This window comes from Miscanthus floridulus, chromosome 12, assembly GCF_019320115.1.
Source record: "Miscanthus floridulus cultivar M001 chromosome 12, ASM1932011v1, whole genome shotgun sequence".
NCBI lineage: Eukaryota > Viridiplantae > Streptophyta > Magnoliopsida > Poales > Poaceae > Miscanthus > Miscanthus floridulus.
In genome coordinates, this window is record NC_089591.1 from 74831508 (window position 1) to 74856368 (window position 24861).

The 24861-nt window shown below is 42.3% G+C and overlaps 2 protein-coding genes across 2 annotated transcripts in view; both read left to right on the plus strand.

The window, feature by feature from the left end:
- The first annotated feature begins 2836 nt into the window (after positions 1 to 2836).
- Positions 2837 to 3561, plus strand: LOC136496160 (anthocyanidin reductase ((2S)-flavan-3-ol-forming)-like). The gene is made up of 2 exons (XM_066491858.1): positions 2837 to 3252; positions 3380 to 3561. The coding sequence occupies exons 1-2, from the start codon at positions 3117 to 3119 to the stop codon at positions 3559 to 3561; spliced, it is 318 nt and encodes a 105-aa protein (XP_066347955.1). The 5' UTR covers positions 2837 to 3116.
- LOC136497611 (anthocyanidin reductase ((2S)-flavan-3-ol-forming)-like) overlaps positions 3515 to 24861 on the plus strand; it is a 41161-nt gene continuing 19814 nt past the window's right edge. The window contains exon 1 of the mRNA XM_066493462.1: positions 3515 to 3816. Coding sequence (XP_066349559.1) covers positions 3595 to 3816 — 222 coding nt within the window. The 5' untranslated portion in view covers positions 3515 to 3594. The remainder of the gene's footprint in view (positions 3817 to 24861) is intronic.

Consider the following 24861-nt stretch of genomic DNA (forward strand, 5'->3'; position numbering starts at 1 on the left):
TCCAACTCCCGATCGAGCGATGACGCAGACGGAGATGTGGCCACGCGCGGAGAAACGTCGCGAAGGCGCCACGGACAGCGCACAGCGGTGAAGCAGGCAGATAGCTGTTCCCGCCTTCCCGGCGTTACTGTTCAACACTGACAGCTCAACTTCCTCCCTCTTTCTCTTGATTTCTTGCAAAAACTTGATTATCTCCAAAAATGAAAGTTGTTCATCTTCATGTGATCTCCAACTTTGCTTTAATGACCAACGTCAAAAGGTCGACAGGGAGAGAGATCAAGAGTATAGAACACAAGCACATTCAAACTGAAAACTGGAATTCAGTTTGGGTTTTGTAAAACTGATTTTTTATTAGTAACTTTAACTAATTAATTATTGTTTAAACAGTGCCCAAATAAATCAATGAATTGCTCATTATCAAAGCTCAAACATTACACCAAATAATAAAACAAAAGTTGTACAAATTTGATTTAATAATTCACCAAAGTTGGAACTTTAACACTGTTTTCAGGGACTTCACCACAAATGGTTAAGTTTGGAAAACTTGTTTAGAATTTAAACTTTGAGCTCAAATTTAAACATTTTTTACTGGAAATTCAAACAAATCTTTGTTCTATATTTAAGAGCATACTATCAACTACAAAATTTATATTGGAAAAATTTTAGTTGTTTAAGGAAATTTCTAACCATAAAATCACAAAGAACCTTAATTAATGTTTTCATAACATTTCATGCAAGCACATCTCAACACATATGCAACCTATGAATGCTATAATTAAAATATGCAATGCATTTATGTCTTAATACTTCATGATTATGCATGATGTTGAATATGATCAAGGTTTTAATTGCTTTTTAACATCTAGGATGGTACGTGAACACTCCAATGTCCAAAATATCATCCTTGATCCTTTTCAGCTTCATAGACGACAGCAATGCCGTCAGCATCGGTGATAAATTGGACTGCATGCTGTAGATGATACCAGCCTTAAGGGCCCATCCCATCTTCGTCTCAAAAAAAAGGCCCAACCCATATTTGTCAAAAAAAAGGGCCCAACACATATTCATCTCAAGAAACATAGGGCCCAGCCCATACGTTAGAGCACATGGACAACCCATCACGTTCATCGAGAAACCCTAAAAATTACCATAGTAATTGAGAAAAATAAAATAATTTATACTGTTGGATTTATTATCTAACGGCTCAAATTAAAGCAGCGGGGACAGTCCAGGCCTAATTCAATTAATCAATAGTAAATTTTAAATCATAAATTAAGAAAATATTTAAATCAGAAGTCTATGGTAAACGCCAAATAGGAAAGGAAAAAATTTGAATAAAAATAGTTGAATATCTAAATTCAAGAAAAATACCTAAATAAATTGTAAAAATAGAATTAGAAATATCAAACCCGGTGATAGAAATTACAAAAAATGTAGTAGTGGTCCATATGTTGGGGAAAAATACATAAATAAAGAGTTGGCGTGTTACTATAAGTAAAGTAAAAAGAAGTCAAACTTTTTTCATTCTCAAGAGCTAAAAATACCACATTGATCCATGTAAATTCAATGCATATTCAAAAGACATAAGTGTGTAAATGACCAAACAATCAATGCATATTCAAATATACAAAGAGATAAGTGTGTAAATTCAAATCAAATGGCATTACAATTGGATTTTTGCCATTGCAATAAAAAATTAAAAAGAACTACATGAGTCTCTGTAGAAGGTATGTTACGCAAATGTACAAGAGCTATCCGTATCGAGCACCAATATCTTGGCACGCCAAAGAAAATCATTGAAGGACTTTCGATCCCCACACCGTTCCTTCGTCCTTCATGCTCCACACCTCGCGACCTTAACCTATTCTGTCACCTTAGCCCTAAAAACACCAAGACGCTCTTTAGCCATGTTTGTGACCAAAAATTTTGGGCGGTGTCACCATCAACATTAATGAAGAGGACAAAAAATAAAGACAAAACGTGTCCGTACCAATGAGGCAATAATCACGGTTTAGATGATTTTGATGCCTATGACCTAGAGCTAGGGGAGAAACAGATTTGTGGCTTCCAAGATTATGAGGAAATCATAAAAGGCATACTCCCATACTATAATACTTGGTGTTTTAGACTCTTTCACGGAGACAAATGTAGAAGACAAAATACTAAAATACCCTTAAAAGGTAGAAAAAGAAATGTATTGGAAAAAAAGGTGTATCATGAGAAAAAGAAAGGTGCATTGGAAGGTGAGAATGACAACTACTTTAGGGCAAAATTTGGATCATAAAGCGTCAACTAGTTTGGGACGGAGGGAGTATGAGGTTTTGATATTGACATTTTGGCGTTCATTTGTCGACAAAAAATTAAGTTAATAAGACTAATTGTTGTTCAAGACTAGAAATGTTTGTTTGAGTCTTGAAATCCGCATGCGTGGTCTTATATAAAAAGAAATACTCATAGGGACCCACGGACAATCCATCAAATCCCTTAAACCTTAAGGTCGATTTTTAGGCTAGGGCGCGTTTAGTTCGGCCGGAATCGGCATTTGCACAGTGTTTGATGTGACGCCAAACACTGTAGAAATTTCGCTTCTATCTGTGAATTATTGTCCAAACATTGACTAATTAGGCTTAAAAGATTCGTCTCGCAAAGTTCAACCAAACTGTACAATTAGTTTTTGATTTCATCTACATTTAGTACTCCATACATATACCGCAAGTTTAATGTGACGGGGAATCTTCTTTTTGCACAGTGCCAAAGTTGGGAGTTTGGGGAACTAAACGAGGGCCTAGTACCTCTACACGTGCATTACAACAACCATGTGAGATGACCTTTCTGGAATAAAACAAATTTGACGTTGAGAACTTCAACCTGCCTGTCCAATCGATCAGTTTAGTGCACGTTTTTGTTCCCCCTGAACACGTGCATCCGTACGGTTAATGATGCCGCAATCTATACCGATCCATTTGGGTGCCTTCTTCACTTTTCTCTGTGTGGGCTGCGTGCGTGCGTGTGTGGCAGCCACACCCGAGGCGATCGAGGAGGTGTCAGCTTCGTCGGCGGCGCCCCGATCGACGACAATTTTGTAGACAGCCGCCCGCCGCTGCCTCGACGACAATATGCCGGCGGGAGCGGGTGCTGCTGTGAAGGGAAAGACGGCGTGCGTCACCGGAGGGAACGGGTACATCGCTTCGGCACTGGTGAAGATGCTGCTGGAGAAGGGCTACGCCGTCAAGACGACTGTCAGAAATCCAGGTTTGCATTTCATTTGCTTCCTTCCCTGCTAACGTACGCTCCAGTATGTAAATTCAATAGTTGTTGAACATGAATAATACTTAATTAGCAAACGTAACGAACAATCGATCTGGACCAACGCATGCAGATGACATGGAGAAGAACTCCCACCTGATGGAGCTGCAGGCACTGGGCCCCCTGGAGGTCCTCCGCGCCGACCTGGATTACGAAGGCAGCTTCGACGACGCCGTCGCTGCTCCAGTGAACCTCACGTCTGAGAATCCGGAGGTACGGTGGACCTCCGGTGAGCCTTTTGCATGCGCTGCGTAGTGTTTTTGACTGATGGTGAGCGGTGAATGATGCATGGTGACGGCGGGCCGGCAGAAGGAGCAGATCGAGCCGATCGTGCGAGCAACCCTGAACGTGCTGCGGTCGTGCGTGAAAGCCGGCACGGTGAGGCGCGTTGTCCTCACCTCGGCGGCCTCCTCCATCTGCATCCCTCCGCTGGAGGGCGACGGGCACGTGCTGGACGAGCACTACTGGTCCGACGTGGACTACGTCACCGCCGAGAAGCCACCAGCCTGGGTATGTATAATAATATGCTCATTTAGACCAAAGGCATTTACCCGGCTTTATTAGAAAGCGTATCAAACACCTGGTCCGGCGCTGGGGACACCAGCTTTACAAAGAACGCATAAGCGGGGGACCAGCTAACTAGACCTATCCAAGTTTTAACTCTAACTAACAACCCAGCAGGACTCAAGAGAGTTCAACAAAAGATTCTATGAAACAGAACACAGGCATTTAGACACGCCTAACAATCCAACGAGAGAACACAAGTTTTGCTATATCGCAGCCGTAGCCTGAGCCGAAATCAGATTTATCATGTCTTCCGCCATAGGCTTCAGTTTTGGCTTCAAGATGGGACACCAAGTCTTGGTCAGCATCAGGGTCTTGTAGACAAGCGCCACCGGTGAGGACAGGACCTTCTTGTTGAACACCATCTCATTCCTGGACTTCCAGATCGACCACAAAGCTCCTGCACAGATAAACAAGGTTACCGTCTGTTTCTTACCTCGGCAACTTTCCAATATCTCTAAAAAGAGGGATGAGCAGCTAGATGGCGAACGCGGCCAGCCTACACAGTCCTGGAGGAACGACCATAGGAAAACTGCCATAGGGCAATGAAAAAGTATATGGTCGGTTGTGTTAGAATTCGTTTTAGGCATATTCATCATATCGGGATACATAGTAGTAGAATAGGTGTTCGGAATTCACAGAGAGACAGAGAGAAAGGGGGTGATAAGTAGCAAACCATCGAAAGCCGTAGTGGTCGAAGCTCCGGCCGGGGTTTCGTTGACGGACGCCATCTGCGCGCCGGCAGCGACGTTCGGTGGAGAGGAAGTCGGCGCTGTGGCGTCCTCGGCGGCGGCGTGTGCGTCGGGGTGGCGTTGCCGGCGTCGGTGGTGCTTCCCGTCGCTGGCAGCGCCCCTTCTCAAGATCGGGTCTAGGGTTAGGATGTCGGTGGGGTGACTGGCGACGCGGTGAACCTTGTACTGTGAGCTCTGGCCCCCACCTTTCCTTTATAGCGCTGTGCGACGGGGGCCCACCAACCATGTAGGGTTGGGCGCCCCCGATCAGGGCGCGAGAACAAGGCCCAAATAGGCCGTTGGGCCTAACTGGTGGGAGATCAATCCTAACATTCTCCCCCTTATCTCTCATCTATTCTTCGTTCTTTAATTTCATACTCAAAACTTTCAATTCATATTTTTCTTGCTTCCATCCTATTTCATCACAGATTAGTGCATAGAACTGTCACATCGTCACAGCAATTAGTGCCGTTAGACTAACAGCCATAATACAATTCTCCGTTTTGAAATATAAACTTTCATTGGGCCCTTCGTATGTTCGGGTATCATAGGCTTTCCCTTGAACCCATGCTGGCTATGTGTTCTCTGAACACGTTGGGTGGTAAGCCCTTTGTGAACGGATCCGCGAGCATTTTCTCTGTACTTATATGCTCAAGATTTATTATATGATCCCGAACTTTATCTTTCACAACATAGTACTTTATGTCAATGTGTTTGGCAGCACCACTTGACCTATTGTTGTGAGCATACTGTACCGCTGAATTGTTATCACAATACAATCTCAGTGGTTCATTTATATCATCAATCACTTTCAATCTGGGTATGAATTTCTTCAGCCAATTCACCTGCCTCGTTGCCTCATAGCATGCTACAAACTCGGCATACATCGTCGAGGATGTAGTCACGGTTTGTTTGGAGCTTTTCCACGATATAGCCCCTCCTGTGAGAGTAAATACATATCCTGACGTGGATTTTCTTTCATCTCCCGCATAATCAGAATCTGAATACCCCTCTATCTGCAGGGTGTCAGATCTTCTATACGTAAGCATGAGGCCTTTCGTACTCTACAAATAACGCAGGACTTTCTTCATTAATTTCCAATATTCAATTCCTGGATTCTTTTAATATCTGCCAAGTAACCCGGTAACAAAAGCTAAGTCAGAGCGTGTACACACTTGAGCATATTGTAAACTTCCAACAGCTGAAGCATACGGTACCGCTTTCATTCGGTCAATTTCATATTGGTTCTTGGGACACTGATGTTCCCCAAATCTATCGTCCTTGACTATAGGAGCAGGTGAAGGACTGCACACATGCATACTAAATTTCTTCAGGACCTTTTCTATGTATGCCTTTTGCGATAATCCTAGAACCCCTTTTCTCCTGTCTCGGTGAATCTCTATTCCCAAAACGAACGAGGCCTCACCGAGATCTTTCATATCAAAGTTTGAGGACAAGAATTTCTTCGTTTCCATTAGTAGATTGATATCACTACTAGCAAGCAAGATATCATCCACATACAAAATTAGGAATATGTACTTTTCATTCTTGAACTTTGCATAAACGCAATTGTCCTCAACATTTTCTTCAAACCCAAAACCTTTTATTGTTCTATCAAACTTCAAATACCACTGTCTTAAAGCTTGCTTCAATCCGTAGATTGATTTCTTTAGGCGGCATCCCATATTTTCTTTTCCTTTTACGACAAAACCTTTCGGTTGTGTCATATAAACATTTTCTTCCAAATCCCCATTTAGAAAAGCCGTCTTTACATCCATTTGATGTAACTCCAAATCATAGTGGGCTACAAGTGCCATTATAATTCTGAAGGAATCTTTACATGAGACTGGAGAAAATGTCTCATTGTAATCAATCCCTTCTCTTTGCGTGAAGCCTTTCGCCACAAGTCGCGCTTTAAATCTTTCTATATTCCCTTGGGAGTCATATTTTGTTTTGTAGACCCATTTACAGCCTACTGTTTTAGCTCCTTTAGGAATATTTTCTAAGTCCCAAACTTTATTGGTACTCATTGATTTCAATTCATCTTCCATGGCCTTAAGCCACTTTGATGAGTGGTCGCTTCTCATGGCTTCTTCAAATGAGGTGGGATCATCCCCCATCTGACATTCTTCTGTTTCATAAACTTCATAGTCATCAGTAATAGCTGATCTTCTTATTCTTTGAGACCTTCTAGGTGCCTCCGACACTTGTTCCACATTTGGCTGTTGTTGTTCTTCCTCATGTGCAACATTTGGTTCTATAGGTTCCTCAAGGATAGGTTCCTCGAGGACAGGTTCCTCATGTTCATTCATTGTCGCCACGGGAGAACTTGCAACAGGTGTTGGCACTACAGTGTCCTGCACTGTCGGTGCAACAGCAGCAGGTAGCGTGAAGAATGGTTCTTCAACCATCGGAGTGGGTACATGTACCCGCTTCTCCTGTAGGCTGATTTCTCGTGCTACCACGCCTCCCCTGATCATGTTATCCTCCAAGAACACAGGGTGTCTTGTTTCTATAATCTTCGTATGTCTATCAGGACAATAGAAACGATATCCTTTCGATCTTTCTGGATAGCCAATAAAATGGCAGCTGGCTGTCTTGGAGTCTAACTTTCCTATGTTTGGGTTAAACACTTTTGCCTTAGCTGGACAGCCCCACACACGCAAATGGTTAAGTGAGGGTTCCTTTCCTATCCATAATTCATACGGTGTTTTAGGCACCGATTTATTTGGTACTCAATTAAGTATGTGAATAGCAGTTTTCAGTGCCTCCATCCATAAACTAATCGGTAATGTGGAGTAACTCATCATGCTTCTTACCATATCCATTAAGGTACGGTTACGTCTTTCAGCCACTCCATTCTGCTGAGGCTCCCCCGATGTGGAGTACTGAGCAACTATGCTATTTTTCTGTAGGAACCTTACAAATGGTCCAGGAATTTGGCCATATGGGGTATGTCACCCATAGTACTCTCTACCTCAGGTCTGATCGTACTATCTTGATTTTCTTATTGTGCTGATTTTCAACTTCAGCTTTAAATATTTTGAATTTATCCAATGCTTCCGATCTTTCTTTAATTGGATAAATATTGCCATAACGAGAGTAGTCGTCTATGAATGTTATAAATGAGTCATAACCATCCACACTTTTTACAGGAAAAGGACCATATATGTCTGTGTGGATTATTTCTAAAGTTCATGTGCTTTGTTTAGCATCTTTCTTAATTTTCTTGACATACTTTTCTTTGATGCAATCAATACATTGTTCTAAATCTGAAAATTCTAAGTGCGGGAGAATTGATTCCTTAACCAATCGTTCCATTCTCCTCCTCAAAATATGGCCCAAGCGACAATGCCATAATTTCGAAGAGACAGTATCAATTCTCTTCCGCTTCTTAGTTACATCCGCAGATGGGGAATCATTTACATTCTCATCACATACATTGTTCGCATTCTCAGCAAGAGATAATAAATAAAGCTTGTCTTGTCGGAAGGCAAGACCAACACATTTATTATTAACCAGTATCTTACACTTGCCATCACCAAAATGGCAATCAATTCCATCATCATCAAGTTTCGAAACACTTATCAAATTTCTACGCAAAGAGGGAACATAAAGTACTTCTTTAAGTCTAAGTACAAAACCATTATTCAATTCTAAAGAAAAATCTCCAATGGCTTCAACATTGGCTTGCACTTCATTTACAACTTTAATCGTTCTTTCTCCTCTTTGCAAGGTTCTCGTCCCACTTAACCCCTGTAAGAAATTTGCAACATGAGTAGTTGCTCCTGAATCAACCCACCAAGTGGATGTATCATAACATAAATACAGGGATTCATCTACAAATATAATAAATTCATCACTTTTCTTTAGCAGAGATTTCAGGAAGTCTGGACAATCCCTCTTGTAGTGTCCCTTCTTGAAGCAGTGCTTGCACTGATCTTTTTCAGCTCCACCATACTACTGATTCTCAGAATCCTGGGGTTTCTTTCCCTATGAACTAGAGGAAGAGGTCTTATCCCACTTAGGTTTCCCTTGTGGTTTAGAATTCTTGCCATTAAAGTTCTTTCTTTTGTTATCCTTCACAAAATGAGCAGATTCACCTTGTGAGGACTTTATCCTCTCCTCTTCTTGAGCACACATTGAGATGAGTCTTTCTATGTCCCATCTTTTAGGCTGCATATTATAGTTCACAATGAAGGTGTCATATTTTTTTGGCAAAGAAGCAAAAATCAAATGAATCAGGAAATCCTCCTCCTTCAAATTCATTTCTTTTAGCTTAGATGCCATAGTGTTCATCTTCAAAATGTGCTCTCTTATGCTACCACCAGTGAATTTCTCATTCACAAGCTTCTTAATCAGTGAACTTGCTGTGGCCTTGGTAGACCCAGTAAACTGTCTCTTGATTTTCTCAAGATATTCTTTGGCAGTAGCACATTCAGGGATTGAGCTCCTTATCTAATCTTTTATGGTGGCCTTGGCCACCAACAGGCACTTGCGGTTGGAGAGAGTCCATTGCCTATGTTCAAGGTCATATTTCATTCTTATTTCAGCATGATCACGCTTTCGAGCAGCGAAATCAGCGTCAGATTCATTGTCACCTCTCACCGGGTCCTCTGGCTCAGTAGGACACGGTGAGGTGATGGCAAAATCAACCTCTCTCAACGTAAATTCCAATTCATACTTCTCCCGCCACACACGGTGATTGGTTCCGTTTAGTGTCGGGATGTTGGCAATGTTCACAATGCATTTGCCTCCTAAAATCACACCAGAGTAAGTAAGAACATTTATACATAAAATTTCATGTTTTAACTCAACGTTGGTCAAATTAAAACTTATAATTCATCCATGCAAAACATTTTACATCACCGTTGGGCAGAAGTAAAATTAATGCACAATTTCTCATGGATCAAAAATTATAATATTGTTATTAACAACGTTGGTTAGAAAATAACAATATCATAATCGTATCAAAATTATTAGAAATTCATTTCTCTTAAAATTAAATTATCCTGTTGGTTTAAATTTAATCAAAGAGAACAATAATTATCATGCACAGCAGAAACATTAATAATCTTTTCATATTATTATTTTCCAGAAGCACTAAAAAATTCACTGTTTTCTGAGCAAAATATCGTTGGATAAAATTTGCACAGAAAATTATATCAAAATCATTCAAATTCATCAAAATTATGCATTAAAAATTGCTTCTAGAAAATAATAAGAAAATTTTCTTCTTCTTCTTTCATTTCAGCCCGGCGCGGCCCAGCTCGCCCAGCAGCGCGGCCCGGCCAGCAGCACGCGCAGCAGCGGCCCAAGACAGCCCAGCGTCCGCGCGCTCGCCCAGGCCGCACCCAGGCCGCAACCTGGGCCTGGGCCGGCAAAGTGCCTCGGCAGCGCACTCTCGCTTGGGCCAGGATGCTGGCCCAAGCATCTGGCGTCGTTCCTCCCCATCGGACGGTCGTCCGTTTCCATCGCTCGGATAAAAACCCGACACCGCGCGGGGGCCTGAAAACCCTAGCTCATTTGGCTCCTCCCCTTTCTCACTCTTTGCTCTTTCTCTCTTCTCAGCCGCAGCGATGACAGCAGCCACCGAGCAGCCGCGAGCGAGGAAGGCAGAGCGGGAAGCCATGGCAAGCCTTGGCGCCGTCGCCAGCCCCCTCGCTGGCGTGCATGCTCCCCAATGGGTGAGCACGCCGCCGTCGAGCGGTCTGGCCGCGGCGCTACCTTGGCCGAGCCCGGTGAGCCCGCCCCCCCCGGCTCGGCTTCTTCTCCCGTGCTGGCGAAAGGTTCATCCGACGCACCCTAACCCTAACGCATTTCCCCTTTCTGATTTTAGTTGTTCTTTTCGGGTTTATCTGAATGGGAAAAACTAGGGTTAGGGTTAGGTTTCGTTCTTGCCGATTCGTTTTCTTTGCTTTCGATTTCTTTCTTTTTGTTCATCTGAATGGAAAACTGGGATTAGGGTTAGGGTTTCGACCCTTCTTTCTTTCTTCTTCCCCTTTTCCCTCTTTCGAATTTGTGTCTAGGGTTCTCAGAATCCGACCCTCCCCTTTTCCCTTCTTCCGATTTGATTTGGGGAATTAGGGTTAGGTCTTAGGGTTCGGCTTTCTATTTTCTTTCCCGATCCACATCAGATCGGTCGGTTTCACTTCCCCGATCTGATTTCTTGTCGAACCGTGGCTCCGGTACCATTGTTAGAATTCGTTTTAGGCATATTCATCAGATCGGGATACATAGTAGTAGAATAGGTGTTCAGGATTCACAGAGAGACAGAGAGAAAGGGGGTGATAGGTAGCAAACCATCGAAAGCCGTAGTGGTCGAAGCTCTGGCCGGGGTTTCATTGACGGACGCCATCTGCATGCCGGCAGCGACGTTCAGTGGAGAGGGAGTCGGCGCTGTGGCATCCTCGGCGGTGGCGTGTGCGTCGGGGTGGCGTTGCCGGCGTCGGTGGTGCTTCCCGTCGCTGGCAGCGCCCCTTCTCAAGATCGGGTCTAGGGTTAGGATGTCAGTGGGGTGACTAGCGGCGCGATGAACCTCGTACTGCGAGCCCCGGCCCCCACCTTTCCTTTATAGCGCTGTGCGACGGGGGCCCAGCAACCATGTAGGGTTGGGCGCCCCCGATCAGGGCGCGAGAACAAGGCCCAAATAGGCCATTGGGCCTAACTGGTGGGAGATCAATCCTAACAGGTTGTTTCATGAATGTCACAAACCAAACATTTCTCAAACCCTGTCATCTTTTCTTTTTTAACTGAACTCCACATTGAATTCTATCATGGACCGCCATCCAAACAAAAAATTTGACTTTCAGTGGGATGGGGCATTTCCAAACCATCATCATTCTAGCGTCAATCACTCCTCCCGTTGTCATTGCATTGTAAAGAGATTTTGTAGAGTATTTGTGAGATCTTTCTAGTGCCCATAAAACTTTATCCGGCCCTTCTGTCAGCTGTACATCTCTAAGTAATTCCTGTAAGGTGTTCCACTCATGTCTCTGACTTTCATTTAGCTGTCTTCTAAATATAAGACACCACTGCCCATTCACAAATGCATCTGCTACCTCTATAGCAGGATTACTCGAAATCATGAACAATTTGTGAAAGCTAACTTTCAGAGGACAGTCACCAAGCCAACAATCTAACCAAAATCTAGTTTGGTGACCAGCTTTAACCTCAATAACTCTACCTTTTTTATACCAGGGTCTCAAGTCTAGAAGAGATCTCCAAAATTGGGATCCTTTCCTATTCCTAATTTGGAATATGCTTTTCTGTCCCAGATATTTCTTCCTCAGCAGAGAACAACACAAACTATCATCTCCTCTCTCCAGCTTGTCAATACATTTAACCAACAGACAGGTATTCATAGCTCTAACATCCAGAATCCCAGGCCTCCGAAGTGGTTGGGTCTATTTAAAGCCTCCCATTTTATAATATGGTACTTCCTTTTCTTCCATGTGCCTTGCCAATAGAATCTGGATCTAATGGAGTCTAGAGCTTGAAAGTTACCCTCATATAGTTGATAAACACCCATAGTATACATTGGGATACTGTATAAGCATGAATCAATCAGAGTGGATTTACCTCCAGATGACAGACAGTCACATTGCTAGGTGCCTAATCTTTTCTCAGTTTTGTCACTCACATATTTCAGATGAGCTTTTGTGATTATATGGTGACTTACAGGCATTCCTAGATACTTCATGGGAAATGTTCCCACCTTACAACCCAGAGTATTAGCAGCCAATAACTGATCTTCATCTGAAAAAACCAACAGTGAAAACCTCACTTTTCTCAAAATTGATTTTCATCCCTGACATGGCCTCATAACATGACAGAATAAGTCTAGCAGTCCTCAAATTCTCCAAGGAAAACTGCAGCAAGATGACAGTGTTGTCAGCATACTGCAGGTGAGTTAGACCTCCATCCACTAAGTGTGGTACCAAGCCGTGTATTGCTCCAACATTACTAGCTCTAGTCAGCATTGCAGATAGGGCATCAGCCACCAGGTTGAAGAGCAGAGGGGACAAAGGGTCCCCTTGTCTGAGACCTTTGAAGCTTCTAAAATACTCACCTCTATCTCCATTGAAATCTATGCAGACTTTACCACCCCTGATAGCTTTACTAATCCACTAAATCCATGTGTCTGAAAAGCCTTTTCTTTGTAGAGTTTCCTCCAAGAAATCCCAGTTTACCTTATCGTAGGCCTTCTCAAAATCTAATTTGAGAATCACTCCAGCAGATTTTGTAGATTTTAAGTCATGAAGAACCTCCTAAAGTATGACCACACCCTCCAAAATGTTTCTGCCTGGTAGGAATGCAGTTTGAAATGGACTAATCACCTTGTCAACCACTGCTGTCAACCTGATTGTCAGGGTTTTAGTAATGATCTTATAGATGACATTGAGCAGACATATGGGTCTGAACTGTTTAACATTAACAGCAGGCTTCACCTTGGGAATCAGAATAATCACCCCATAATTGAGTCTCCACAGCTCCAGATGGCCTTCATGTAGACAGTCCAATAGCTCCTTCATAAGCCCCCTGACTTGTGGCCAGAAAGCTTTAAAGAACTCCATAGAGAAACCATCAGGCCCAGGTGTTGTGTTATTCTTCATCTCTTTAATGGTTTGATCCACCTCTTCAAGTGTAAATTCTCTAGTAAGGAACTCATTCTCACTTTGTTGGATTTGTTGTTTAGCAGGCCACATATCTGAATCCAGATGCATGTCAGCAGTTGTTGCCTTACCAAAAAGTTGCTTATAGTACTCTGTTATGTGGTTCTTGAGACAAACTGGGTCTATGACTTCTTGTCCTTCCACTTCTAACATAGAAACCTGCATTTTCCTTTTCCTGCCATTTGCACATTTATGGAAATAACTTGAGTTGGAATCTCCCTCTAGTATCCATTTCTCATCCCCCCTCCTCTTCCATCGTAACTCCTCATCTCTCAAGATTTGTTGCAGATCTCTATCCAGGTCATACCTCTCCTCCCACTCAGCTGTGGACAGGCTTCTAGACTCACTTTGATCATCCAATATCCCAATCTTCATCATAATGTCCTGCTTGGCCTCCTTCTATTGACTCTCATTATTCTAACCCCAACCTTTAATTGCTCTCCTCAATTTCCTAGAAACTATGTGCCAATGATCAAGAGGGTTAAATTTATACCTATCAGGCCATTTGTTTCTCACCCAATCAGCAAAGCCTCCTTGATTCAACCAGTGAGAGTTGAATTTAAAAAAGTGTTGTTGCCGGCTCTGTTTGGATCCAGTATCAATGATGAGTGGGTTATGGTCAGAGCCCACCCTGGGAGCAGTCAGCATAGATGTCAGGTTAAACTTATCCTCCCAAGAATTGGAGACAATAACTTGTTGATATAAATTAATGCACACAGAATAATCCGCAAGCTCACAGATATTATACCGTTGTAGCACTTCACCGAGAGTAACCCAGTTTTATATCGAACCCAAAGAAACAGGGTGAGAATGACCAATTCTAACTTAACCCAACTTCACAATCAAGGCAAGATAACAGGAGCATAGAGGAGACTGTTAAAGTCTTCTAGTTCTAATTTCGGTAAGTTTTATCTTCTATTATTCGATTTTAAGGATATTACTAGAGAAAACACAAGCAGAATATGTTTTCTATAGTAACAAAGTCCTGCTAGGCCTACTAACAAGAGGTGGACTACAGAGGATTCAACGAGGCTATAAGAGTCACCCTCGTGAGCTACCACCGATCCGAAAAATATGGTACATCCATGAGTAACCGAGTCTGAGCACCACGCTTACACTATGAATACTACTTTAACCCAGGAGCTACAAGGATTAAAGTACTCAAAAGAGAGTCACAAACCTGAAAAATAATATGAACAAGATGCTTACTTGAATTAGAAGTCGATTATTAGAGAAATCTCAGAAGCAAGCTCAAGAAGAACTTAATTCCGCCAGGGTACAAGCCGTAGAGAGAGCACCAACTTACCGAGACTCCTCCAAAACTCTTTTCTCTCACTTTATCTCTCTATCTCTAATACAAGACTAGATTCGATCGTGGACTAATCTTCTCTTGATTGCTAGCCCTAATCCTAGTGGATATATGAATTAGGGTTTCTGGCTTCTCAGCTCTTAGGATCAAATGAGGCATGCCTTGAAGGGGGTGTAGGCAGGTATATATATTGCCCAGAGCATCAATCTTCAGCCCTTGGATCAAACCGACTTGAAATAACAGCTGAGATGCATCCTAGGAGGAGGTGGAGAACAGACGTAACAAAGAGGATGATAGGTGGGGCCCACAAGGGCCGAGTGTGGCATAACCACCTAATCTAATGCCCTCCCAAGAATACTTGTCTTTCATTAGACACTAAGTACCCAAGAGAGTGCACTAAATTGTGTTGTTCCGTCGAGCACACCTCAAGGGATAACTTAAAAATCCATATTTTTTCATTAGAATCATAAATGAGAGAATAAAGCTTACAATATTCTTAAGTCATTTCTTATGTCACTTTATTACAGTAGCAGAATATTACCTCAATTGATTATAACAGCGGAAAATAACGATGTTATCAGAGTTTTCAGCGAAAATGTATATAACGACAAGTTTAAGTGCTAACATTGGGAACATTTATATACATGGAATGATAACAAGTTGTAAGTCTTTTCCTTTGCAAAAACATTTTATGAAAATTTTGAATAAACTCTACATCAGCAATGTAAGGAAATCCTCGTTGTGTCCACTAGGAGGTTTTCACACACAAAAGTCTTCTACCATCTATCGGTCACCTGCAATAGGGGGAATAAAACCCTGAGTACTCGATTGTACTCAATAAGACTTACCCAATAGGAGGAAAATAAAAGACTCCAAGGATATGCAAGGCTATCTGACTTGTGGGTTATTGCATCTATAGGAAGCATTACTAAACGTGCGTCCTTATATTCAATTTTATTAGCAGTCATCATTAGTTCATTAACGAACCATTCTATGTAAGCACCTATGCTACTTTCAAGCAGGTGGTGAGCAATCAAAACCATTTTACCATCTTTCATATTTCAGTTCTTACTACGGTGCTAGACCATAGCCAAGTCGTATCGTCTCACGGAAACGGTGATTCATGAATCAATGTATCATAGCTAGGTATCCTGAAAAACATGCCCCGTTTGTACCCCAGACACAAACAAAACCAACCCATTCTACTCCTATCGAGGGGTCCAGATCTCTGTCTAAACTTGGACTCTAGCCCCCACACTTGAGACCCAGTCTCAGCATGGTGCTTAGACCTCCATCTTTCCCCACCTCCAATCAGTCGGTCCAGAAAGAGACAGAACTCACAACAAGAGCGTAACAAGCCTTCATGTTCCCAAAAGCAAGTATATGCTCAGGATAATAAGTCTGTGACCTGACTACCATCTACAGCAACGGACAATCCTCAATCGACACAGGCGGAATAAGTGCAATTCGAGCCTCACTCGAATGTCTAACCAAGTCCAGATCCAAAGTACCATTCCGCCCGGTCTCCAATTATCCTCCATATATATTCCATGTGATAGTAATATAATAACAACAATAATATCTTTCCTATCTCTCACGAGTGACAGATAATCACTCGACTTCTATCGGATCCTATAGCATAGCAATCTACACAATCTTAACATACTAGTAGGACTCATAGGATAAGGATATATATATATGCAGGTGGTTTCATTCAACTCTTTAAAACTTAATGCACAAGCATAAAATAAAGTGCAGAATAATAGGAGTTATACACCGGGGCTTGCCTGGGTAAGATATAACCAGAAGTTAGCATTCCATCATAGTGACACGATCATCAAGGCACCATCTTTTTTCGCTACTTTGGTCGACTCCATGATCCATCGTTGTTCTTATTATGATATACATGGATGCAACGTAGAGACATAAATAATCAACAACAACTGCAACTCTAAAATACGATTACGCTCCACAAGCTAATGAGCTAGCTTTAATGACTAACATACTAGTCTACTTATCTATGTCGTCAAGTAAGGCTTTGTCTTCAGAAAAATGTTTTAGTTCTAAAATCCCAAGGTGTTGTGGCATTTTATAGATTAAATATATATTTTTGAAAAAGGGCTCATTTAGCTACCTTAGCAAACTAATTATTATGGAGCTACAAAAATTACAGTGAGCACCTAATAATGTTAGGAATTTACTACGAAAGTTTCAGAGCCAACACTATCACCAATTTATCACAACAATTCCTACAAGTTTATATCTTACAATATTAAGCATATAAAATTAATTAGATAACTCATGAAAATATTATAAAACCATGTGAACAAAATATACTAACAGATAGATCATGATTTTAGGAACTTATCAAAACTGGTTTCATAATTTTTTGTCAACTACACAAATTTATTTTGAATTTACAACTTTGCCTTAGAAACTAATTTAGAAAATGCTTAGAAAAGAAAAAAGGGCTGACGGTAATCAATTCGTCCCGGCAACCCAGCGGCCAACATGGGCGTGGTTGCGCACTCATCGTGGCGGCCCAGTATGGCCCAAGGCCGGGGGAGCTCGCGCGTGGTGGCGGCTTTGCAGAAAAGCCCTCGATCTTCTAAAGATTAATACGACTACTATGCGCACTATTCCTATCGTCAGTAATCTTGTATCCACACCCTCGGATGTTTTCACCTTTACCACGGGGAGATCCCTGGAAACCCCCCGCGTGCCGGCTCAGTGGCCGACAGCATAAGGCGGTTACGCCAGGCAACCTAGGCTCGCTACGACGGAATTAAGGGACCGACCACCATCTACAGCTAAACACGCAAGGATGGGTGGTGGTTAGGGACTCAAAGGCGCACTATCGTGGGCTGCAGCGGTGAGCAGCTATCCACGGTGGCGCCACGATTGTTCTGGTGAGCCTACGCCCTCACGAAAAGGTAGAGATGGCGGAGAAACATCACTACCTCACCGTAGTGTACGCCCTACTAACGGTTGAAGCAGGGGAGCGCTGCGATGGTCTGGCCATGTGCGAGCCACCGAGGCGGCGGTGCTCTAGGATGGACACCCATGCGTCACCACATCACCGACGAGTTCCTTGGCCAAAATAGCGCGAGCATCGGATGGAGGGAGTCAAGGCGAGTTCGGGGTTACGAGCAATTGAACTACTATTAACCCTACGGGCCTTACCCCTAAACCTACCGGCTCGATGGCGCACATGACCGGCGGTGAGCAAAATCTGAAATTGGCTGCGGCTAGACCACCACTGGACCCGATGAGAGTGGGGCATCTAGCAAACTTCCTCTGCTTCTCACTAACGCGAGGAATTGGGCTAGGAAGCTTTGAGTTGGTGATTATGAAGGAGAGAGGGTGGCGCATCGCCACTGCTACATCACGCGACGTGGCCCCATCAGAGGTGACCCGACCATGACCCAATAGGGTACGACAACGCAAGGACATGGCCACATGAACAAGGGCAGGAGGCACATCGGGTAGTGCTTAGATGGAGCCAAGAGGGGTGCCGGCGTGCAGAGCACTTGAATGCGGTAACCGGGCTCGAGCGGCTCACCGACGTCGGCTAGCAGGACAGGGCGAAGCAGGGAGGCATCACCGTCACCCAGAAGTAGGGGTCGGTTGACTGCCACGTAGCCATGGCAATAGCAGCCTTGGCCTCAGCCCGACCCCGCGCATGGATCAGCGGTCAAAATGGCACGTGCACACGGCGACAGTAGGGGCACTCAATAATAGCATCGCGATGATGCCTCGCCATGCGACCATGCAGCGACTGCACCGGCATAGCACAGTGGTAGCCTTCTGGCATGGCGTAGCGGGGCAGTAGCCCAGCAGCGAGGTGGGGCAGTAGCGCGACGGCCAGCAGCTGGAGGGCGATGACAGCGGCCCGCTAGGGCTAGCCATGACCAACCCATGGCCAGACGTGCCAACCGGGCTTGGCACCGCGGCGCATGGAACGTGGCCAGCCGCATGACGCCGAGCGGCCACGTGAGGTGACCATGCGCACGAACCAGGCATATGACGTGCACAAATTTTAAAGTGTGTCTAAAAACTAACCTAACATAGTTGAAGCTAAACTACCTCGACCATGCTAATGAGGGGGCATCAGTCTACCATAAGGGGAAAAACATAGTGTTGACCTTTAGCTATATTTTCTAGAATTAATTCACCAACATGGCATTGTCACACTATTTTCAAACTTAAAATTTCTTCCAAGTCTTGAGCTGAATTTAACTTCAAGTTCCATTTCCAAGCCATTAGAAATGCTAGCTAGTCATATTATTTTTCTACAACAAGAGTTGCATTGTCATCTACAAAGTTTGTACTTCAAACCTTATTTAGGTGTCACACACATGTTCTATAATACTTTTGTTCAATAAAAATTGGTTTTCTACCCTACATGACATAACATGAGTTATTGAATAAATTTCTATTTAACATTTTTATTGGTTATTTTAGGCTACAAGAAATTTATCAACACCTTCTATCACATACATTATTACATAAACATGATGCTCATAACATGATTTAGTAGTTTGTTTAGGGCATAACACCGAGGGTGTTACACCGGGTGGCCTCTAGGTGGGGCCGGCCGGCCCCACATGTCAGTGGGTAGAGCCCCGCTTTGGTGGAAAGCCTCCTGGAGTCTTCTAGAACCTTCCCACGTTGACCCCACGGTGAAATTCTGTGATTTTCTTTGATGAATAGGTCCCCCTCGGTTTTCTGATAAAATCCTATTGGAAATACATATTTAACAAAACTTGTGAAATTTGTCAGTTTAAACCCCTAAGTCTATGTTGGTGATCTATTTTAGCCATTTATGCAAGTTATATTGATGGATTATGATGAATGTTAACTACCGTCAACAAACTCCCCCACACTTAGGATTTTACTCGTCCTCGATAAAAGGGTGGATTACTCAAGACATAACCTTAGGATAAGGCATCAACATAAAACCATTCCCAGTCATTCATGCACTATAGAATTTCAAAGTGTCTACCATGAAACTTTGGGCGGTTGAAGAATGGAACAGCTTGAAACAGATCACCATCTTCCTTCGGTCAAGTCAATTGGAGAAATGTTTTAAGATTTGTGAAAACAAAGCATAGCTTACCTTCTCCTCTTGTGGTTCTCTCAAATCACTCAATATATGTGGTATTTTTGGATCCTCACCAAGGTATTAATGACTTTGCCTTCTTTTTACCTACTTCTGAAAGCTTGTGTGGAGCTCAGGTAGGGATGAATATAAGAACATACTTGCATTGCATATATTGTAAATTCTAAACAAGGATCAAAGAGAAAATGGCATACTCTTAGATCAAGATGTGCATGTGTGTGGAACATGTATATAGTGGGTAACCTAATTTTACTATGCTCCATGAAACATATCTCTCTTGATTAAAACTTTGAGATACTTTTGCAAGAAAACATGGGCTATCTTATCCATCTCTCTTTTTTAGGCGGGCATCTAAGTACCCATTGTTTTAAATATCTTGGACACTTGTCCATTTTTCAATACATTTTCTTTTTCTTTTATGAATAACTTTTGCATAGCCCCATGTCTCTTTTTCTATAATTGAAACTTTCAAGAGAGATTTTTACAAGAACTTGGAGCATTTATCCTAACAATTATATTTTTTTATGTCTATCCTAGTGTAGGAGTAGAACATTTTTGGGTGGATGAAAAACATGTTTTTGCGTACCCCTAGTGTAGGAGCAGTAGATATATGTGGAGTGTACGTGATCTTGATCTTGAGAGCATGATAAGTTTCTCAACAAGGGTCACAAAGGTTTGACCAAACTCGATACCATCACAAGTAGTATGTGTAGAAGGTTTCTCTAGTCTATATATCATGTATGGCTCTGGTAGGACATTGCTTTACCACAAAGTAGAGGTGTAGCTATTCATTTTACTTTTTGAAATAAAATTCTCCAATAACAAGATATCAAGAATCAAGTTCTCATTATTCTACTATATCTCATTCCACAACAACTTAAGTGACATGGGGTCCCTAATAATAAGTTCCCAACAGTAGCATGACTTCCAGGAAAAGTATTATGTGAGTCTATCCTTAAGTCATGACTGAAATAACCTTTCCTCATGTTTTAAGTTGTTTTATCATGTGATTTTCAATTTAGTTCAAAACAGAAAGCAAAATATGTGAAAATAGAGTGTATGGGCCACAAACCTGACCGTGGACAAAGCGCGAGGTGAGGCAGTGCAATGATGGGCCGAGCAGCCCATAGAGGAGGCCGAGTGGCCCACTTTAGGATCTACTCGAGGCTCGCTTCGTTGTACATGGTTCTTGACTCATTACTTTTCTGAATTTTGTGATTTTCGCGATTAAATTACGTCTTGTTGTTGCTGTGTGTCTCCCCCACACTTGTTTTCCTGTATAATTTTCTACACAACATGTGGAGACAAACACATATCCAAAAGAAATAGAGAGCAGATAATAATATGACTCTATTAATTTCAATAAGGCACTTTATTACATAAGCACAAACTAAACACAAACTTTAACTAACCTAACACAATCTTTTAACCATCTGAGCTAAGCGACAAACCTAAACACACGATAACACTTAACCTAACACTTATGCCTTATTAATTGACCTATTACTCAGTTTTGCCCTTTATTCCCAACACAGCAGGAAAGGATAGAGATTTTGCTTTTTAAATTCTTTCGCTAAAGATGCTCTAGTTTCATCCTATTATGCATAACTTCGAGAGTCCTAGTAAGGAGATTGGTCTTCTCTTGGAGGGTTGTGACGGTCTAGGTAAGAAGATCAATCCTCTTCTCTAGGGCTGCAACTGTTGTCCTCTGATGCTTCTCTTCCCTCTCTAGTGGAGCTGGTGTAGGTCTCTTCATCGTCTCCTTTGGCAGAATGATCCTGATCTGCCCTAGTGCAGCTCGTACGCCATCAAAAACTACTTGAGGCATGGCCATAGTGTATTTGGCACATGAGACCTCCCCGAACTTGTTAGTCTTCACACTCGTCAGCATCTCATTGGGTCTTGGGGGAAGGAGCTTGATGTTCTTCTATACTTGGATCATCGGGCCCTTCAACTGATGCGACTTGTCCTTCAGGAATAGGCGCTCCTACAGTGGAGTGAGCGTAGGTTGACGAACTTAGGCAAAGTAAGATTGTACATAGCTTCTTTTTGGAGGAACTAGAGCTAACTGCTTGGGATGAACAATGACTAGAGGGAGAAGTTCTCCTACAGGAATAATGGCTAGAGGCTCTTCTATAGGAGGTAGCTTGTTGAGGTCGGTCCCAAAGGGGATGATCTGCTTGTCCGCCATGGGAACTAGAGCGGAGGAGAGCTTTGCTGCTGTTGGAGAAGAATGCTTTGATGGGATGGCTATGGAGGCAAACAGAGGCTTGTTTATATAGGGAGGAACAACTTGTAGTAGTGGTCAAGATCTACTCCTAAGAGTGTCGTACGAAAGGATATGCGAATGAATTGAAAAACTATAGGATTCTAACAACGAAGCATCTAGAAGACACGAGATAGTTGAGGGAACACGAGAGGGGCTGACAGTGAGCCAGGTGGCCTAGGGGTGGGGCTGGCTAGCCCCACATGTCATCCTCTCAGGGTGATTTTTCTTACGTGGGTTTCTAAACTCTATCTAATCCCAAAAAATATATTTTCGTATTACAATTCGTTATGGAGGATGGCAGTGGTGTAATTATGGTAAAATAAGAAACTCTACCTCATCCAAATCCTCAAGTGGTTTTTTAGGTTCTAGAAAGATCTTGAGATGGTAGCCACTTACCTTGAATAACTTACCTTCGTCGTTTTGAAGTGTTACTGTTCCATGTGACGAGGTGCTTATCACCTTGAATGGTCCTTCCCATTTGCTTCAAAGTTTTCCGTGCCCAAATAATTTAACCCTAGAATTAAAAAGTAATACCTTATCTCTAGGAGCGAACTCCTTCCTCTTGATCCTCTTGTCATGCCATCTTTTGGTTCTCTCCTTATATATCTTAGCATTATGATATACTTTTTCACGCCATTCATCAAGCTCAGAGAGTTGCATCTTCCTCTTGGTTCCTACGACTTCAAAATCCATGTTCCATCGCCTGATGGCCCAATGAGCTTTGAATTCTAGCTCCACAGGTAGATGACAGGTCTTTCCATAGACCAGTCGATATGGTGACATTTCCAACAGTGTTTTATAGGCCGTTTTGTAAGCCCAAAATGTGTCGGGTAGTCGATCCTTCCATGCAGTCCGCATCTCATTGACTGTTTTTTGCATAATGTTCTTGATTTGTTTATTTGATGTTTCTGCTTGGCCACTTGTCTAAGGGTGATATGGAGTAGCGACATTGTGATGGATCCCATGCTTCGTCAAATAGTGGTGGAAGTTCTTGTCCGTGAAGTGAGTTCCTCCATCACTAATCACCATCCTTGGAATTCCAAATCTTGGAAATATTATTTCTTTAAACATCTTCTTAGAGTTCTTTGCATCAGTAGCTCTAGATGGCATGGCTTCAACCCACTTGGAGACATAGTCAACTGTCACCAAGATGTACTCATAGCCTTTTGACTTTAGAAACGGACCCATGTAGTCTATTCCCCATACATCAAAGAGCTCTATCTAGAGGTTATTGGTGAGTAGCATGGCATCTCTTAAATTGATATTCCCATGCCTTAGACATGTTCCACATCTCCTAATGAAGTCTTTCATGTCTTCATACATGGTTGGCCAAAAGAATCCACTCTGCCAAATCTTCGCATGAGTGTGGAATGTGCAATAATGTCCTCCATATGGTGATAAGTGGCATCATTCGATAATCTTGATGCCTTCCTCTGCCGGTACACATCTTCTGAGCAAACCATCAAAACAAACTCTAAAGAGGTACAGTTCATCCCATATGTGGAGACAACTTTCGTAGATGAGCTTCATTTTGTTTTCCCTTGGTGGTACATAACCTGTAACCATAAAATTAACAATATTTACGTACCAGGGGTCGGATTTTGTTACTTTGAAGAACATGTCGTCTCACAGCGAATCATTGATGGGTAGTCCCAACGAATTCTCCAACTGCATTCTAGACAAGTGATCGGCAATAGAATTTTCTACTCGCTTTTTATCTTTCATTTCTAAATCAAATTCTTGGAGTAGCAAAATCCATCTTATCAGTCTATGTTTAGCATCTTTCTTAGTGAACAGGTACTTCAAAGCAGCATGATCAGTATAAACAATCGCCTTAGCTCCTACTTAGTAAGATCTAAACTTATCTATAGCAAAAATAATAGCCAGGAGTTCTTTTTCAGTTGTTGCATAATTAAGTTGAAGTCCTATCAAAGTTTTGCTAGCATAAGCAATTGCATGATGCTTTTTATCTTTAGTTTGTCCCAAAACTGCCCCCACAACATAATCACTAGCATCACACATAATTTCAAAAGATAGTGACTAATCAGGGGGTTGTATGATTGGTGCAGAGATAAGTGCTTTCTTAAGAATATTAAAAGATTTTAAGCACACATCATCAAATTCAAAGGGAACATCCTTAGCCAAAAGATTCGTTAGTGGTCTAGCAATGTGTGAAAAATCTTTTATAAAGCGGCGATAAAAATCAGCATGACCAAGAAAACTACGGATCCCTTTGATATTTATGGGAGGAGGTAACTGTTCGATTACTTCAATTTTAGCTCTATCTACCTCAATTCCTCGTTCGAACACCAAGTGTCCAAACACTATGCCTTCTCTAACCATGAAATGATATTTTTCCCAATTAAGGACTAAGTATTTTTCTTCACATCTTTGTAAAACCTTGTCTAAATTTTCAAGACAACCATCAAAAGTTTTTCCATAAATAGAAAAGTCATCCATAAAAACTTCCATGATTTCTTCAATCATATCAGAAAATATAGACATCATGCATCTTTGGAAAGAAGCTGGAGCGTTACATAATCCAAAAGACATTCTACAGTAAACATAAGTTCCATATTGAAAGGATCAAGATGCCCAAGAGGGGGGGTGAATTGGGCTAATTCGAAATTCTCTTGCAATAAACAAATCCTACGGATAGCCCAATTAACCCCTTGTGCCTAGAAAAGTATTTCTATCAAACTAATGCACAACGAACTCACCACCTATGTTCCAACCTTACTCAAGCAAGCAATTCTATGGATGTAAAACAAGTATTGAATTGCTTAAAGTGAATACTCAAAGTAAGTGCTCAAAGTAAATAGGGAGAGAAAGGAACGCGGCGATGTTTTGCCGAGGTATCGAAGAGTCGCCACTCTCCACTAGTC

Excerpts from the sequence above, each read along its gene's own strand:
- LOC136496160 (XM_066491858.1), top strand. The coding sequence starts at position 3,117 with ATGCCGGCGGGAGCGGGTGCTGCTGTGAAGGGAAAGACGGCGTGCGTC. Across the intron at positions 3,253-3,379 it reads GACGACTGTCAGAAATCCAG|ATGACATGGAGAAGAACTCC; the intron begins GTTTGCATTTCA and ends CAACGCATGCAG.